The sequence below is a fragment of the Cavia porcellus genome, unplaced genomic scaffold (genome assembly GCF_034190915.1).
Source record: "Cavia porcellus strain 051 isolate PalLab524CR breed Dunkin Hartley unplaced genomic scaffold, mCavPor4.1 scaffold_11, whole genome shotgun sequence".
Classification (NCBI taxonomy): Eukaryota; Metazoa; Chordata; class Mammalia; order Rodentia; family Caviidae; genus Cavia; species Cavia porcellus.
The window spans coordinates 63979178-63998711 of record NW_026947494.1 but is presented as its reverse complement, the minus strand read 5'-3'; the positions used below and the strand labels follow the sequence as shown (position 1 = coordinate 63998711).

The window sequence follows — 19534 nt, the reverse complement described above, 5'->3', positions numbered from 1 at the left end:
CTACAGAATGGGGAAAAATTTTTCCAGTTATTCTACAGGTTAACATCAGAAATATATGAAGAACTGAAAAATATTAGACCCCTCAAATAAAAGATCCAATCATAAAGTGGGCAATCAAAATGAATAAACATTCCTCAGAAGAAGTACAAAGGGCCAATAAATACATAAAAAATGTTCAACAACATTTTCCACCAGGGAAAAACAAATTAAAACCATTCTTAGATACCAGCTTACCCCAGAAAAAAAGGACTATTATCAAAAACTCTGATACTATAACAAACAGTGGTGAGGACAAGGGGGACAAGGAACTCTTTGGTAGGAATGTAAGTCTCTATAGATATCAGTGCAGAGATTCCTTAAAAAACTAAAAGTAGAAATTCCATTTGCCCTAGCTATGCAACTCCTAGGTATCTTTCAAAAGAGTTCAAATCAGCCTAATACAAGGATACGTGCATATCCATGTTTATAGCAGCATAATTTTCAATAGCAAGGTCTTGGAAACAGGGACATAAATGGACCAAAAAAATGTATTATTTATAACACAATGGAATATTACATTATCATAAAGAAAGATAAACTTTGGACATTCATAGGCAAATGGATGTGATTTGAGAACATAGTGCTAAGTGAAATAAGACACACAAGTTCAAATATCACATGGTTTCTCTTATGTGAGTGTATATATATATATACAGAAAAACTGAAGAGAAATAGGAAGTAGAAATTCAAATACTTCCTCAAGTTACACATTCCATTGTCTTAAAAACATTTCAGCATGTATCCTAAATTGTCCCATTTATACTAATTGTTTCCTTAGTTCACTGACAAGAAACTTTTTCCTGTTATGCTTCTTTTTTTAAAGAATCTTTTTGGTTTATGTCTTATACTGAATAAATACTTTAAAGATGATATACAGTATAATAACTATAGTTATTCTCTTATTATTTGGTTATGAAAAATATTTTCTTTTTGTCATAAAAATGAAAAATGTTTTTAAAAAATCAAATAATAAATGTTGAAAGGGTTTTGGGAATAAAAGAACCTTTTCACATTGTTAGTGGGAATGTGAACTTAGGACAACCACTATGGATATCAGTATAGAAACTCCTCAAAAAACTAAAACTAGAAATTCTATTCAACCTAGTTACTTCCCATCTAGGCATCTCCCTGAAAGAGTCAAAGACTTCATGTTATACTAATGTATGTTCACATATATAGGACTACAACTTAGAATAGTCAAATACTGGAAGCTGCCTTTATGCCCATCAGCCATATAAACCAAATGCACTTTTATGAATACAGTGGTACTGTACCATAAAGATAAACTTAAGTCATTTGTAGGAAAATGCATGTACCATAATAATGCTGAGTAAAAAAATCAAGACACACAAGCTTAATTTCACATGATTTCTCATATAAGAAAGTCAAAGCACAAATAATTTAAAGAGCAAAATAAAAGACAAATAATAGCAAACAGAGATAGACCTTTTGCAAATGGAAAGAGGACCAAGATATGAGGAAGGGGAAGAGATGGGAATATAAAACAGATTAAGATGTGCCATGTATACATACCAGCTCCCCACAATGAATGTAATTATTATGCACAGCAAATATGCATAATAAAAATTTAGGAAAAAGAAAAGGTACACACTAGTGGTTGTACAATTTATTACTGCTCACACATTAATATAACTACATTGATAATCATTCTTAATTATTTTTATTCTTGATCCTATAACTTCTAAAGAGTAAAGTTATACTTACTTTGGATCTTATTCACTAAGAGATTACCAGAAATGAAGAAGGACAGTCCTACCCTCTCTCAAAGTCAAAGCTTTGAAGGTCAAGAAAACCACTGAAAGCAGTCACAGGAAAGAAGCAAAAAGAGATCCACATGCCACCCATATTCCAAGCAGCACAGACACTGCAGTGGGAGCCCAAATATTCCCAGGAGAGTATCCTCAGGTGAAACAAATTTAACCACTATATCACCAGCAAGTGCCTCCATGAATCTGCAAAGAAAGACAACAACATACAACAAGCCCCAGATCACACAGGTTTGTGAAGAAGTTCTAGGACATCAGTATGCCAAGGTCAATATTCTGATCAGGCCTGTTTAGGAGAAGGGAGCGTATTTCAAATTGGCTTCAGATCATGACACTTTGGATATTGCAACAACACCAGGAGCAGTAAACCAACTCTACCTGGCTAATTCTAAATACATGTTTTCCCATACAAAATAAACCAATAGTTATGTTTGTACCTCCCCAGGATTACATAAATTATATCAATCATAAAACAAGTAATTTTTTTACCAGTTGAGGAGACAGGATGTGGGTTGTTAACTATCTGACCTTTTGATGGGACATGGGACTATTTCTCCCAAAAGGATTAAAACCTGAGTAGTCAATTATCTAGCTAGCTTACCAAGTTAACACCTTGAAGTTCAGTTATTTTTTATTAATTTTTGTCCCAGAATTTTAACTTTTATTTGGCTGTGTTAGAAAAGCTTATTTCTCCTTTACTATACATTGATCTATTCTCTTATTACTGTAAACATATACTTAGTACTTTATCATCATAAGCAGGGCCATTTAAAGCTTTTAAGAGATGCAGGATTGAGCCACTATAGAAAATTTTCCAGAGGGCCATTTAAAACTTTTAAGAGATGCAGGGTTGAGCCACTATAGAAAATTTTCCTTAACTGGATACCATGTATTTATAATCTTAGGACATATCAGACCTCACTTCTTATATGTTTTTTTATGTGTTACTGTTGATATTGCAGAGGTGATCCTTCCCCTCTTTAGTTTGATTCTTACTTCTAATACTACTTGATTTATTCATAGTTCTGTTTTCTTGTCTCTATTTATACAATCATAAACAAAAATGTCCTATACTTTACATATAGGCATATATTTAAGAAAATAAAATGCACATATATTAACAGATTCTGGCTTTTTAAAGACATTTTTATTCTTGTACTGAGATGAGCTTTTGTATACTTTTAATATTTGCTGAGTATTATCATGAACACATATTTTCACAAACTTACTTGCACGAACTAAAACTTATTCTTCCCCCTACTTAACGTGTCACAGCTCAAGACAGTAAAAATAACAATGAGCTAGGTCTTTATTTTGTCAGCCCCGCCCCAGACATTATAAAATGTTCTTGCTTTTCAGAAATGACATGATGGTTCAGATTTATCCTGATATACTGATTCTGTAAGACAGATTAGCTACCTTTAAGGATCCTTGGTTTATTTAGAACTCCAACAACCACAGTACCCTTAGTACTCATAGTAAATACTTGTTAAAAAATGAACAAGCCGGGAGCTGGGGGTTTAGCTCAGCAGCATAAGCACCTGCCTTGCAAGCAGGCAGTCGTGAGTTCAATCCTCGGTACCGATAAAAATGAAAAAGACCAAAAAAAAAAAAAAAAAAAACGAACAAGCCATGTATGGTGGAACATGTCTGTGATTCAAGCACTCAGAAGGTTGAAGCAGGTATGGAAGGCTATGAGTTCAAGGCCAGTCTAACATACATAGTGAGATGCTGTCTCAAAAAATAATGGTAAGTTTTATAGACCAAAACCTAGGCATTAGGAAAGCATAATAGAATGGTGATGAACATAAGTGGTAATACAAAGCAAAAAACAGAGCTTTTAAAATTATCTTTGTCAATTTTTTAACATGTACTAATATTCTTTCCTTATATAACACATAGTTTCACAGACCACTACAAATATTTACTGTGACACAAAAATTTAATCTGTAAGAGACACCTCAAAAAAGGACAATTATTTGCTAATAAAACAAACAAAAGTAAAACTGGCTTGTGTAATTACCAGTCAAGCAAACCATGATATACATATTAATATTATAAACAGAAAAAACACTTTTTTTAAAATCAAATTTAAGTCTCAAAGTCACAACTGAAAATAGCAGAGATTTGGAGCAGGTTCTGATGGCAACTGACCTATTTCTCCCAAGGAAAACTACAAGCAGAACAATCCAAGGTCAAATGCAATACTGGTTTTGGGGCCTGGGATATAGCTCAGCAGCATAAGCACCTGCTTGGCAAGTACGAGGTTGTGAATTTGATCCCCCGTACCAAAAAAAGCAATACTGATTTTATATTTTAAATGTACACTGGCCCACTCTATATAATAAATAAATAACAAATCCATATATAGTTAATCTCTTTATGCAAAAACAAATTTTCTTTATATACCTTTACTCTGTACACTTACCTTCAATGTTTTGCTCCTCCAATGAAAGTCCAGCCTGGGGAGATGACACAGTGAACACTGCAAAATTGTTTCCAGTCCTAAAAAGTCAAAATAATAAAAATAAACTATTAAGTAGAAAGAAAAAACTACTTCCCAAAGTAAAATTTAAAAACTTTCCAAATAAGACCTCTTTTTTGGCTATATTATTTCAATCTTTACTAACTAGTATCAATTGAACATTTATGATTCAAATAACTGCAAAAACGAAGGGCAGAATTGAAAAACTAATGGGTGAACTCAGGTTTATAAACAAGCTAAAATATGTCTGAAAGCAAACTTAAAAATGGCTCTATGACAGATAGTGGGGTTTAAGCAAATCTTAAAAAGGAAAACAAGTTTCCTCAATCTTAAGCAGTTCCTCCTTAAACTTTCCCCTCTGTGGCTGCTGCTAAATTACAAAACTGTCCCTTGGTTAACTGCTTTTGTCTCTTCTGTAAACTTGCTTGCCCACTTACCAGTTTCACACCACTAGACAGACCACTTGCATAAACTAGAGCCCTTTGTTTGGGGCTCTGTCTGTGGACATGAAATTTTCCTCTTTCACCCACTGGTCTCTCTAGTCTCAAAATCTGGCAACAGGATCAAGGAGAAAATGGTACTAGATAGTGTAGCTTGGCTTTCTACATCCTTAAACACAACTTATTATCATAGTTTTGTATGTAAGTATTACAGTTTTAGATATAAGTGAAAGTCACTAATGAGAACTTTCTCAGATATTCACAGCAGGGTAAGAAAGGGCAAAAATATAAAAACAAAGAGGCTTAAAGCAAAGTGAAGTCCATGCCTAATTTGTAATTTTGATTCTCCACCTTTAGATAATTATGAGTTTATTGAAGAAAGACAATCGGCTATTTTTTCAACCTAATTCGCTGCAATGATGGAATTAAGACACCTTATTTTTAAAAACTGCCTCTTCTTCAGATGTTTTAAGAGCAGTGTTTATGCACCAGGCTTAGACACCTAAATCTCAAACTAGAATAATAAACTGAGCATTCTTTCCGGCTGAAAAAATGGAATCAATGTAACTTATCTTGCAAACTGAAATTACTCATTTGGAATGATAATTTCTGAGGCAAATAGAAAACAATGTTGACCATTTTCAAAAATGTGGTTCTTTGAAAACAAGCTGACCTAAAACAAAATAAAGGCACAGTGTGAACCAGTAAGATTTTTTTCATTGAACTGCAATTTATACAAGTCTGAAAATACAGCCAAGTTTTATCTAAGTCATTTTAAATAATTACTTATAGTAGACAAGACTGCATATGATCTAAATGTCCAATTACAGATGAATGATTAAACAAGTTGCACAATATAGTTAGTACAGATAGCACACCTGGGTTTGGAGGATTCTCCTCTCCAACCACTTGAATTTGGGCAATACCCCAGAGCCAATCCCACTTCCATTATTTTGAGAGAAGTAGTAAATAAAATAACAGGGATCCAGGAAATCTCTGAATCTCCTTGCCAGAATATATGCAAGTTAGAGCCCCTGGCCTAAGTAACCTTTTCCCCACCCAAACCTCTTTAAAGGTTCATATACATGGAATGCATCTCAGGTATAAAATTAAATTAGGGTAAAATGTGGAACCCATGTGCATGATATTGAGCCCCTGAGATGACTCAGCACCCTATGAATCATATCCAATGAGAGGCACCCAGGCTGGAATACACATCTTTTAAAATCCAAAAGTCTGATTTATCTGTGTGCTGTACCTTTTTATCTTCCTGTTGCCCCAACACTGTTTTTCTATTTGTGCCAAACATTTTATTTCTGCAGGCATTGGCCTAGCCTGGATGTTGTTATCTTCAATAAATATACCTGCTTTTTCTTTTTACCATTGGGTATATGCTTGCCATTTTTTGTTCATCATACAAAAGAGCCTGGAATCTATCTGTTGGATCTACCATTTGGTATCACAGTCAATCATACAGTGAATTATGAGGTCATTAAAATTCATGTGTTTACAAACAATAATGATCTGTGAAAATAACTATGAGAAATTATTAAAAACAAAGTTAAAAGTTAAAAACAAGACACAAATTTGTGGATGATCCCAATTATTTAGAAACCATGAGCAAAAGCACACACACACACACACACACACACACACACACAGAGAGAGAGAGAGACAGAGAGGGAGGGAGAAAAAAGAGAGGGAGAGAGAGAAAAAGAGAAAGAATAGAGCAATCCTGGTAGCCTAGGGTTTAGTTATCTGTAACACAATACCCACCCAACTTGGTACCAGACCCAGAGAAGCAACTTATCACTCCACCAGTAACTTCTATATATTTTTTCTCATTCCAGATTCCTTTTTGCAGTGCACCAAGCCCTTTCCAATCCCAAGCCCCCAGTAAACCTTTCTGTTTCCTATTTTGCACAGGCAAATGCTCCTTCAAATCAGCTGTTAATATGTCCTTTTGCCCACCTCCCAAACTCCTCCCTGGGCCAAAACTGATAAAAGTAGTTCCACTTCTTTGTTCTCGCTGAAAGCCCTTGCACCCCTTCCTTTCTGCAGCCTCTCCTGTGTCCACATTAAAAGCCTCTTCATCTTTGTCTTTTCTCTCATTTTCTCTGTGCCACCTCAGGATTGATTGCCCAAAAGTGAGAGAGAAGGAATCATATAATCATCCTTGATCTTTTTTCCACTTCTGTTAACTAGCTTATATTGCTAATATATTGGTAAGAAGGTTATTTTATAACAATGGTTGTAAATTTTTTCTCTATACTCTTAAAATCACTGAGGATCAGAAAGAGCTTTTGTTTCTGTGGTTTATATTTATTTATATTTAAATATAAAAATTACAGGAAAGTTTAAATATTTGTTGATTTTAACATGACTTATATATTTACATATTCTTACAAAAAATTATATTTTCCCAAATGAAAAAACAACTCAGTGAGAAAATTTAAATATTTCATATTTTAAAAAATAATCGCTACATTATTTGGCTTAATAGAAGACAGCTATCATCTTATACCCGCTATTGCATTTAATCTATTGCCAAGTATTGTTTTGTTTGAATAATGTGACAAAAAGCTGGCATCATATATGACTTAATATTTTTGGCTCTCAATCTGAAGCAGCCCAGGACAGATAAGAAGAAGACAAAGTATGAAGAGGCCTTTAATGAGGGGGCACAGGGCTACAGAGAAATTGCTAGACAAAGGGCTGGGGGCTGTTTACATTAACTCATTGTGGTGGTGCTAACCTAGCTGGTGACGGTGGAGCAGGAGTGACATTTTATCTAGGGAATGGAGTGCCTTTATCACAAGAGAGAAGGAAAGGCAGGAAGTCTATTTTGGATCTGGAGCACTAGAGGAAAAAGACTGGTAAGGTGTCTTGTTTTAGTGGTCTCCTCACCATGCTGAACCTTCACCATGATGATTGGCAGATTTATATGGCTAAAAACCTATCAATATACATTTCATATAGTTGAAAAAAGGAAGAGTATTTTATCAGCCTTTTTGAATAAGCATGGATAGTCAATACTAGTATTACACCAAAATTCTACACATTATAGGATTCTTAAAGTTGCTTAAAAAGTAGAAACTGGAAAAAAACCTTATGAACTTCTTATGTTGTTCACGATGGTCCTTCTCAAATCTGAATGGATCTTTTATCTGTGCATGATTTTGTAACTTCATACACTGGCTGATCTATTAGAAGTACTGAGTTCTAGGGATCTAATTTATTTTAAATCACCTTTGTAAATTTTACCAGTGTTCTAGTCAGAAAATCTGAAAATTGGAAAACTATTGAGGTGAAATGGTGCACACAAGTTTTCTAACATTCTAACTTGAAAGCTTCAATTTCTGTGTTCCTATCTGTTTTCTTTGAAGTAACCAGCTTACTTCATTTTCAAGAAAATGTCTGCCATACAACCAACAATGAATCACCAATTTGTCAATTATAAAAAGGAAAATTAGTTTTCTTACAATATTTATAGCTCATAAAAGTGCATTTCTACCTTCCTCAAGACTATTTCAAACTTTATTCAGCATCAAGATGCTTTAAGCATACTTCCTTTTTTATCACACAGAATATTAAAAAGATACATACTCAAAGGTGAATGTGGATATAAAGTATAATTTTTCTGCTTTATCAAACTCAGCCTTTAGTGAAACTGGCTTTTTTAAGCTAGTATGTATGAAATACAAGATGACTACTAGTATGTTTGGTGCCAACATTTTGATTCCTACTAAGGCTCTAGCAGTTTACCCACTATTGCTTTATAGTGTCAGTGCAAAGATAAATACCATGAAAACAGACAAATAATGTTAGTAACATTATGAAAACAGTTTTTACCTAATAGGCTCTATAAAAGAATCTCAGGAACTCCCAAGGAATGTTAGACCACGCTTTGAGAAACATTGTCTTAAAAGAATTGAAAGAATAAACTCTGTTAAAGTACAATAGTTACACTAATTTTAGTAAACTCAACAAATTCTTCCTTTATGCTATGCCATAAATTGCTTTCAGCAATATTAATAGACAGAATCAAGTTAATCTGATTCAATCTTTTTTATGAAGTAAAACTTAATTAGAACACTTATAAAACAACAGATATTTACGCTACCAAAGGTAATTATTCAATAATATAACAATTTTATAACCCAAAAACTCCACAATGCAATAAAGGCAAAAATGTGTGTACTTACTGTAATACACCTTGATTTTGTGTTGTGTCATCTTGAGGTTGCTGAAAAGAAAAATCATTTTGTTTTTTTCTGTTTTTTCTTTTCTTTCCCCAACTGATATGTGCTAATCTTGTGGAACAGTCCAAAAAATTAACACTTAAAATTATGTCACTCTTAACATTTTTGTTACAGTAAACACATTTAAAATTTACTATCTTAATAGTTTTTAAGTGTACAGTTTTATCGTATTAATTTACATTGTTGTGAAACCATTACCATGATTATGTCTAGGACTTTTCATCTTCCCAAACTAAAATTCAATATAGGTTAAATAAAAAATACCCATTACCTTTGACCCTCATCCATGGCAATCACCATGTTGTGCATGTAAGAATATTGCATGAGTGTAACCAGCATTGCAAAATGAAACTAAAAGTTAGGGTTTTTTTCCTTTAGAGACAAGTAGCTTCTTCAAACTTTCTTAAATCAAGTCTAAACTGTTATGCCTGCTTCTCCTCAGCTCAAATGAATGGACAGAATATGTAGGTACTCACAACATCTGGTACTATAGTGGCATAATGGGGGTTACTTGAATTTGGGATTACCCCACAGCAAATCCTTCTTTCATTGTTCTGAGAGGGCAAAAATACAGTAAGTCTCTAACTTAGGAATGAATGAGCTTCATTCCAGGAAAACATTCATGAGTCAGGTTCATTTGTAAGTCCAACAAAGTGAGTCTCCTACACCTTGGATACAAATATACAATGCACGTTGTTTTGTGTATCCTAGCAGTCCCCTCCTCCACATCACCACTGCTCATCCTCTTGCTTCTGGGCATCCCGGTCTCTGACTGAGCACTGTACTACTGTACACTATCACACTATACAATAAGCACACAGCAGCACAACTATGACACTGTCCAGCAGACATGGGAGCTACTTATGCAATCTGTTTACATCTATAAATGTTCATTTCTACCTGTGAAAGTTCACAACTCAAATGCAAATCAGGGACTTACTGCACAATTACAAAGACCCAAGAAACCTCCGAGGCTCTAGGCCAGAGCGCATATGTATTAAATCTCTCCTCACCTGACCTTTTTCTCCACTCCAACCTTGTTAAAGATTAGTAAATATGAACTGCATCTCGTATAAGAAATTTTTTTTTTTTTTTTTTTTTTGTATTTTGTATTTTTACCAGTACCAGGGATCAAACTCAGGACCACACTCTTGCAAGGCAGGCGCTTATGCCGTTGAGCTAAATCCCCAGTCCCTTCGTATAAGTAATTTGATCGGCGTGAACTCTAGGACATTCATGCTGACTGAAAGCCTTTGAGGTGACTCAGCACTCTGTCACAATCACTCCTGTCAATATTCCAAGAGACTAAATAAGAGGTACTCAGGCTGGGGTGCACATCTTTTAAAATTCAAAAGCCTCATGTTTCTGTGCACTGGACTCTTTATTTTCATATTGCACTGGCACTATTTTTCTGTTTGTGCCATCCTTTTTGTTTCTGCTGACATGGACCTGTCATAAGCAAATCTTCCCATTATCTTCAACAAATACAAGTGCTTTTTCTTTCTACCACTGGGTGTATACTTGCAACATTTTACTTATCATGCACAAGAGGCAATCATCTTTCTAATGGATCCAGCAGGAGGCATCAAAATACCAGTTTCATTTCCACAGGGAAAGGAGGCAGTCTGGGGACAGAGAGAGATGAAACAAGCCTGGACAAATCTATTGCCTCAGTGAAGCCAGCCACACCATTCTGATCAGAATCAGCCTCAGCCAAGAGAGAAATTACATCTTCCCAGGAAGCAGGCTCTGCTGCTGCTGACCAGTACGGACCTCAGCCAGAAGAGAAACCAAGCCTTCCTGTGAAGCAGGATCCACCTTGAGGATGGGAAAAAAACCTCAATCAGAAGAAAAACTATTCCTTCTCATGAACCAGGCTCTGCCACACTGATGGGTAAGAGCCTCAGCCAGAAAAGAAACCATACCTTCCTGTAAAGCAGGCTCTACCACACTAGTGTGTAAGAGCCTCAGTCAGAAGAGAAACCACACTTTTCCATGAGCCAGCGGGTGTGCAGCTGAAAAACCAGAAAAGCGTTCCCTTTGCCCCACCCCCCACCACACACACAGATTCTAGGGACTCAGCAACTAGGAAAAGTAATACCTTGATGCTTGTATTGTCTGGCTGACTCTGCAGGCCTGGGCTGTTGGTCTGGGCATCTACTTGGAGGATGGCAGTGTGCATTGTGTCAACTATGGGGGATTTCCTCCAGTCTTATTTTTGAAATCCAATGTTTTGTTCCATTTTACTGTTTTATCTCTGTATCTGGTAACTTGAGCAAATATTTTGAAGATGACAATGTGCAGTATTACTTTGTTTTGTTCCAATTTATAGTTTTATTTTATTCAATATTACATTTTGGTTGGTTTTGTTTTATTTTGCCATGTCTGATGGTATGGACAACTACTGTGGAGATAGAAAGATATACTATGGTAGCCATTGTTGATTTCCTATTATCCTGTTTTGAAGTTCTGTACCACTTTCACAGCCTTGTTTTGATTGGCTTTATTCTGTTTTGTTTTGTTGGGTTTCTCTTGAAAATTAAAAAAAACTACTGCCTCACTTTTTTCCCTTTCCAACTGTTTCTTGCTATAATAGACCTTAATGTATCTGCATACCTTGAAATGGTGATTTGGGTGGTGAGATACTCTCCACCTCCTTGCATCGAGCTTTGAAAAATCCTTTTTTCTTTTTAGCAAAATAACTAACCTCCTTTGATTTGGTCAGCAAAGAGCAAACTAAGCTGAGCAAAACAGACTTAAGAAGATCATACAATATTTCATCATTTTTGATCAACATATATCATATAGTACATACCATGGTACCTCAGTTCATGGATGCATTCATTAATGAACAATCTGGTTTGTAAACTGAGGCATTTGGCAAAACTTTGTATGTGAACTCTGCATCAGGTGATGAACATGCCCACAGCCATCATTCTTTCACAAACATGATCATAGCCATCTTTCCCGCAATCACAGAATGAATTAAGTTCATAAACCAAGATACCACTACATCTTCAAGATTCATCCATGTTGTAGCATGTATCAGTATTTCTTCCTTTTTTAAGGCAGAATAACTTTCCTTTGCAGGTATGTACTACATTTTTACTTATCCTTTCGTCACTGATGGACCTCTGCAGTATTTCTGCCCTTTTCTGCTGTTGTAAACAAAATAGCAATGTATGTAAATGTACCAATATTTCTTTAAGTTCATGCTTTCACTTCTTTCAAGTATATACTCAGAAGAGGAACTGCTGAGTTACACAGTAATTTTACTGTTTAATGAGGAAACCACCATAATATTTTCCACAATGGCTGTACCATTTTACATTTCTACTTCTAAAATAAAATGTTTCAATTTCACATCTTTACTGTGAGAAACACAACATGGTTCATTTTCAATCCAAAGAAGTTAGCTGAGTGAAAAATACTAGTAGCTAATAGCCAAAGATGTGACAAACTGCATGGCTCATGCACCTCAAAAGAATGTTGGGGAAGGAATAAAATCAACAAGAAAGCATCTTCTATTGAAAAACATAACCATTAGCCAAGGGAAGAAGGCGGTAAGGAAGGGATAAGGGATGACAAGGAGATTTGAGAGACAACTAGAATGACTGTTCATTCCTACTACTCAGCTAATGAGGAACCAATGGAGACTTGCACTTCAGGGATGAAAAGCTTATTGTAATCCTTCTGGTGTGCCTGCAATCTAGGGGATACCAGGCCTTGCACCAAGATCAAAGTTTCACTTTCACTTTAGAGCAAGTGAGTGTTTCTCACCCTTGCCAATACTTACATTCTATTTCTTTTTAAATAAGTTGTTCGTAAAATGAAATAAAACAAAATAAAGCAAAATGGTATCTCAAAGTGGTTTTGTTTGCATTTCCCTAGTGGTTAATGACATTGAGCATCTTTTCATGTGTTTATTGGTCATCTACACAGTTTCTTTGATTAAATACCTATTGGACCCCTTTGTCTATTTTTTAGTTGGTTTGGGGTTTTTTTGTTGGTGGTGCATTGTAAAAATTCTTTATCTGGGTATCTATTTCTTATCAGGTGTATTTGCAAATGTTTACTCCTATAACACAGAGTAAAATCCTTCTTACTCTGTTGATAAGATCTCTTAATACACAAAACTTTTTCATTTTCACTGTCTAACTCATCTATTCTTTGTGGCATTATATTAGAGAAATAAATCACTGTCAAGTTCAATGTCATGATACTCTCCACCTATGTTTTCTTCCAAGAGTTGCTTATTTTTAGCCCCTGGGTCTTTGTCTTAAACTCTCTTCTAAAAAGAAGTTGTAACTCTTAAATGAAGAGAAAATTGAGTGCTCCTTTTTTAGTCTTAGTTTTTCCTTTCTTCATGACTCAAGATTCTAAAGTACCATTTTGTCAAGCTGTAAATTATACTACTATCTCCAAGGATCAGAAATCATACAACCTTAATGCTAATAACATTAAATGATACATTAACTTTGCTAAGTTCTCAAATTATGTCAGAAAATCTGAAATCACTGTGTCTGTTTCAAGTAAAGATGAAATTGACTGATAAAATGCTTCCATTTTAAGGTTTTAGAGCATACTAACATTCATCACTATAAAAAGAATTGTTACTATTATTACTCTCAGACTTTATGAAACTCAAGAGACCCACAGATAAGAAGGAATTTCATCAAATAAACCTAAAATTCTCAAACGTTAATTCAACAGGGTATACCAAGTACTATCTAAAAATAGTGTTTGAATTATAAAAATATCACAGTAAAACACATAATATCATTAATTTCCCTCAAAATATACCCTCTCACTTTGAACATTCTTACCCCATTACTCTTGCCATTTTCTGGGACAGGCCTGGAAGTCCTCTTTTGTGAGTATCTTTACAAGGTATAATCAGAAACAATGAATGCTGCTGTCAGGTGCCATTCGACAGAAATAAGGACTTATAGAAATATTATAGGGTCTTAACACACCTTCTTCACTGGATCTAGCACTATACAACTTCCTGGCTTTCCCCAAAGTCAAAATGATCATTAAAGGTAATGATCAGATATAGGACAAGTAAGGCACGACTAATTAGGTAAAGATATTAATACCAATAGGTATGTTACAACATATGGCATGCATATATATACAATTTCTCCATAAACTTGGGTCTTTCCTACCTTTATCCTTCTTCTATTACATGTTTATCAAACAACTCCACTGATTCCACCTTCAAAACCAGTAAGAATGAATAAAAGAGGCTGCAGAAAGGAGAAGAATTCAACCTAGATTCACATCTCTCACATAAAAAAAGTCCTGTATTTCAGAGAGCAAAAAGGTGGAAGTATTGGCATGCTCAAATTATTGCAAGATTGAATAATAATTATTCCCTGTCAAACCAGCATCTTACAGATGATCTTTGTTTATGGGACTAGAAATATCTACTCTTTATTGAGGGATCTCCAGATAAAAATACCAATATGATATGTGTACAGAAAAACAGATTTGTTATAATGAGATGGCCCTTGCAATTATGGATTGTAAGCCCAAATCTGCAGTAGGCTATCAGGTTTGAGATACACAGAGCCAAAGGTGCATTATAATCTGAAAGCTGGCAGACAACCAGAATAGCTGATGATACAGATGAAGTCTGAAGACCAAAATCCAAAAACACAGAAAAGCTGATGATTCTGATGAAATTCAAATGCAGTTTTCTGAAGAATTCTTTTTCCCACTTGTTCCCTCTCCCTGAAACAAGCACTGCATGAAGCCCACCACAAGATGAAAGGCATTAAATTACTGAAGACCACTAATTTAAATGCTAATCTCATCTAAACATCATCAAAGAATATTTGAGCAATTACCTGGATATCCCATAGCTGAGCCAAGTTGACATACAAAATTAACCATAAAATATACTGTTTTGACATTCAATGTTTTCAATCATCTTTCCCAATATATCACTAAATTCTCCAAAGAAAATAAAAATTTATCCACATAAAATTTTAAAACTGTAAGAAATTAAAAACACATGTAAAAGCTAGAAAAGGTATTATGAGACCCTCTCCCAAAATAATAAATATAAAATTCTTTTGCCTGAATTTAAAAAATTAGCATGGTATAAATCAAGACAAAAATCTCTAATTTTGTGTTATTTATCCTTATTTGAAACAGAACATTAATTCTAAAATACTCTTTTGAGGTTGAAATGTCACTTGGTATCTCAGTCGTTAGGTAGAATTTATTTACAAATCTGAGTAACTAGAATTTATTTAGAAATCTGCTTTGTTATACAGATGTATCTTTTCTTTCAAGTAACTTGAAAGTGTCTCAGAGCTTTACACTTCTATAGTTGACAAAATCAATTTCTCTCATAAATTTCAAACAGTTTATTGTCACAGAATAAACATAAAAAGTGGATGAAAGTAGCAACATGTCAATTTAGGAAATGATACTAACAATTGTAACAGATGTTTAAATAATGTTACACTGTCTAATTTTTATTGTAGACAGAAAAGAAAGCAAGGATGTAAGGGAAATCTAGTTTTCCAATGAGTGAAAAGAGAGACAAATATTAAGTACTTCATTTATTCTTCTCATCCTAATTTTAAAACAAACTCATAATCACCATGTCTTAGTTACATCTTTGTTGCTGGAACAAAATATCAATATTTGGGGCTGGGGATTTAGCTCAGTGACATAAGCGCCTGCCTTGCAAGCAGGCAGTCGTGAGTTTGATCCCTGGTACCGATAAAAACGAAAAAGACAATGACAAAAAAAAAAAAAAAATATCCAATATTCACAAGTTAAAGGAGGAAAGGTTTATTGTAAAATAAACAGTCTGTAGTGTTTTCCATACTGTTGGCTGGCTCCGAGGCAGAGCAGCATGAGAAGGACATCGCAGGGGAAAAAGTATATAAGAGGGCAGGCAGGAAGCAGCAAGAAGCAGCCGCTTTCTTTTCTGTCCCTTTATATTCCATTCAGGCTATAAGTCTATTGGTTGATACCATCCACACCCATGTTGGGCCTTCCATTATTTACAATCAGATAAGAACCATGGTAAACCAATTTAATTATCACAACACTGTACATACAGCCACTTCCCCAAAGCCACACCAATGAGCACATGAGGCTTTGGGGGGGACATATAGATATAAGCCATAACATATCAGATGACTTATTTACCATCTGATGATAAACTTCTGAATGACACATTCATTAACTCTGCAAGTCCTCTTGATTAATTAACTTTTCAATAATCTAAGCAACTGTTCCAGCTGACTACCAGAGATTACTCAGAAGGGTTTTTAAAAATATACATTGCCAAATTCTATCCAAGTACAGGTCTAGCAATCCCTATTTTGAAAATAGTCAGCAGTTTGACAGTATTCAGAACCATGCACTAAGGTACAATTGAGGGCCTGGTGTGACAATTACACAGCAAATGCTTACAAAGCAAGTGGAAAAATGTGTCTCATTTTACAGTTACTGTGACAATTACCTTAGGTGTTGATGTGAAGAAAAAAAAAAAACACCCAGTTGACTGGTTTAGCATAGTTCTAGATATGACTGAATGGTAGACCCACTCCTCAGGTATTAGTGGCACTAACCAAAAGGTTTGCAGCTGGGGGTAATAAAAAGAAAAAGAAGGAAGTCTTGCTTCTGTTTCTTCAGAGAAGCTCCAGTCTTCTCCATTCCCTTTGGATGCCCACTTCCAGGCTGTCAGTACAGACTCTTCAGCTTTTCAGCACAGATTCTTTGGTCTGCGACACAGACTCACACAGGACTCTGCAGTGAGTGCCAGGCCTAGACTTTTCACTGGATCCTTTGGATCTCCAGTACGTAGAGGGCTCTTTTGCATTCTTTTATACCTGATTCTACAGGTGGCCTACACTGACTGGTAATAGTTATTGAAGATAGAAGGAAAATGTTATTTTTTTCTTTACTCTGAGTTGCCATGCAAAATTTTAAACATATTAGAAGCCAAATATAAATAGCGATTTCAAAAAAAACCAGTGAATTTCTCTTTTTTACCAGAGATAACTATGTAATAACCATGATATGGTTTGTGTCTGGATGTCTTCCCAAAACCTTATTTGGTGATGGGGGCATGCTTCTCGAAGTTGGCTGAATCTAACCTTTGTGGCTGGTCCATTGTCTAGTACTGGGGCTGCCAGTTTGAGTGCTGCACTCACCCTGGAGCAGATAGCCTGTATACAATATAACGAAAGGAAACAGGCTTGCTCCTCTCTTTTGCCCCTTTTGTTTTTGTTGCACTGTGGTCTTCTGCTAGAGTCACCATGAATGGTTGCCCTTCAGCCACATCACTCTGCATTGGAGCCAACTGAGAATACGTTAAAACCTCTACAAACCGTAAGTTAAGTACACTTTTCCTTCCCTCATTTTGAGCATCAGGTATTTTGTCTCTGCAGTGACAGCAAAGTAACCAAGACAAAACCTTCCTGGCTATAACATTAAACTATCTCTCAGAATCACTCTATGGAAATGCTCTCAATTTTGTTAAGTAGGTATCTTTGTATGACTAAGAAAAGTATGCCAAAGTGCCAACTGGCAAATGGTAACATACATTACTTTTTTCCATAGTGCTTGCATTTAAACAAAATTTGTAGGTTATGTGTATATGTATTTTCACACATATACTCACAAAACTTAGTGGGTCATATCTCAAGTTATACTACACAGTTTAGTGTCTTCTTCTAATTTAACTTGATTGCTAACATAAAATGAAGAAGGTGTTTACAATTTTCATATCCCATGTTAAACTTTGTTTCATTTTCATAATTCAACCAGAAGAAGAAAGCAATGAGGGAGGTATTTTAATCCCACCTATAACAACTAGCCTTCATCAATATAGAGCAAACAGAGAGGTAAAAACTGTTAGGAAAAGAAGCAAAATACTACACAAAGAAAATTATCATTAGCAATTTGCCACTTTGAGAAGTAACATTTCTGATTTTTAATATGTATTCAGTCAACATGCTACACACCTGTAATACTGAATCCTCAGTAAGAATGGACATCATTTTATCTTTATTCATTTGCTGTGAGTCTTCTCTGAGTTTGCCTCCAAGTTGAATCTCAGGAGAAAGTGTGCCTAGAATGAAATATAATCATAAATTTGTATTAGTTTTATTGATCTGCTTTAACAATAACTCAGTGACACTCATATGACACTGAAAAATGTCATAAAAAATCATTTTGTAGCTGGGTACAATGGAACCTATATGTAATATCAGGTAGTGGTAACCTGATCCTGAGGGTTGATCCTAGTTCAACCCTCAGTATCACACACACACACACACACACACACACACACACACAATCATTTTGTAGGGGCTGAGGAGTTAATTGTGTTGAGATCAATTCATGAGACTAGAATTCTCATGATGGGATTAGTATCTTTATAAAAAGGAAAGTCTAGAATCTCTCTTGTGAGCACAAAGAAGACATGTACGCACACAGCAAGACAACAGCTATCTGCAAGCGAGAAAGAGAATCATCATCAAGAACTGAATCTTGGACCAGGTGTGGTGGTGCATGCCTGTAATCTTAGCACTTGGCAAGCTGAGACAGGAGAATCACCACAAATTTGAGGCCACTTTGTGCTACATAGTGAGTTCAAGGTCAGCCTGAACTACACTGCAAGACTCTGTCTCAATGAAAAAAAAAATTTTGAAGAAGAACTGAATCTTTTAGCAGCAATGCTGCACTTCCCAACTTCCGTGACTCAGAAAATGTGTTTATATGTGTATGAAAATATATGACAATAATGCATTTTAAAGGCTTTCTCACACTAGAGACATAATATGATATTTACATGTGTACACGATTTACTTCACTTGTGATTATAGTCTCAAGGTCCATCCATTTAGCTATGAATAAATGTCTTAATTTTATCTTTATGGCTGAGTAATACGCCATCGTATTTTTTTTAAAACCACATTTTTTATCCATTCATTGGTTGACGGGCATTTGGACTGTCTCCAAGTTTTAACTACTACAAATTGTGCCACTATGAACAGGAGGAGTATACATATATCACTGTGGTATGATGCTTTCAATTCTTCCAGGAAGATACCTAGAAGGGGAATAGCTGGGTGGAATGGGACCTCTAATCCTAATTTTTTGAGGCATCTCCAAGCTGAAAATGTAACTAAGGACAAAAATGTACAACAGATATTGTGAAATAGGAAGAAACTGTTCAAAAGAGAAAGGGAACTAAGGATGGAGGAGGAGGAAAAAAAGAAGAGAAAAATGAGAAATAAAGGATAAAATGAAAACAGAGCTTTGTCAATGCGGAGGGGATGGGAGTTTGAAAGGAAGGAAAAGGAATGGGGAGAAAAGAGGAATTAAAATATATCATGTACAGATACAAATTTCCTACAATGAATATGATTATTCTATATAAATTATACCAATAAACTTTAATAAACTAAAAAAATTAAAATAAAATAAACAGATTATGCATTACTCAGCAATACTGAAGTAAAACTGGTTAACCATTTGAAAAAA

At 35.0% G+C, this 19534-nt stretch overlaps 1 protein-coding gene across 1 annotated transcript in view; it reads right to left on the bottom strand.

Annotated features, from left to right (window-relative positions):
* Ankrd31 (ankyrin repeat domain 31) overlaps positions 1-19534 on the bottom strand; it is a 241722-nt gene that overhangs the window by 198296 nt on the left and 23892 nt on the right. Inside the window, exons 3-5 of the mRNA XM_063258367.1 lie at positions 18010-18116; positions 8957-8997; positions 4255-4331 (exon numbers count right to left, since the gene is read on the bottom strand). Coding sequence (XP_063114437.1) covers positions 4255-4331; positions 8957-8997; positions 18010-18116 — 225 coding nt within the window. The remainder of the gene's footprint in view (positions 1-4254; positions 4332-8956; positions 8998-18009; positions 18117-19534) is intronic.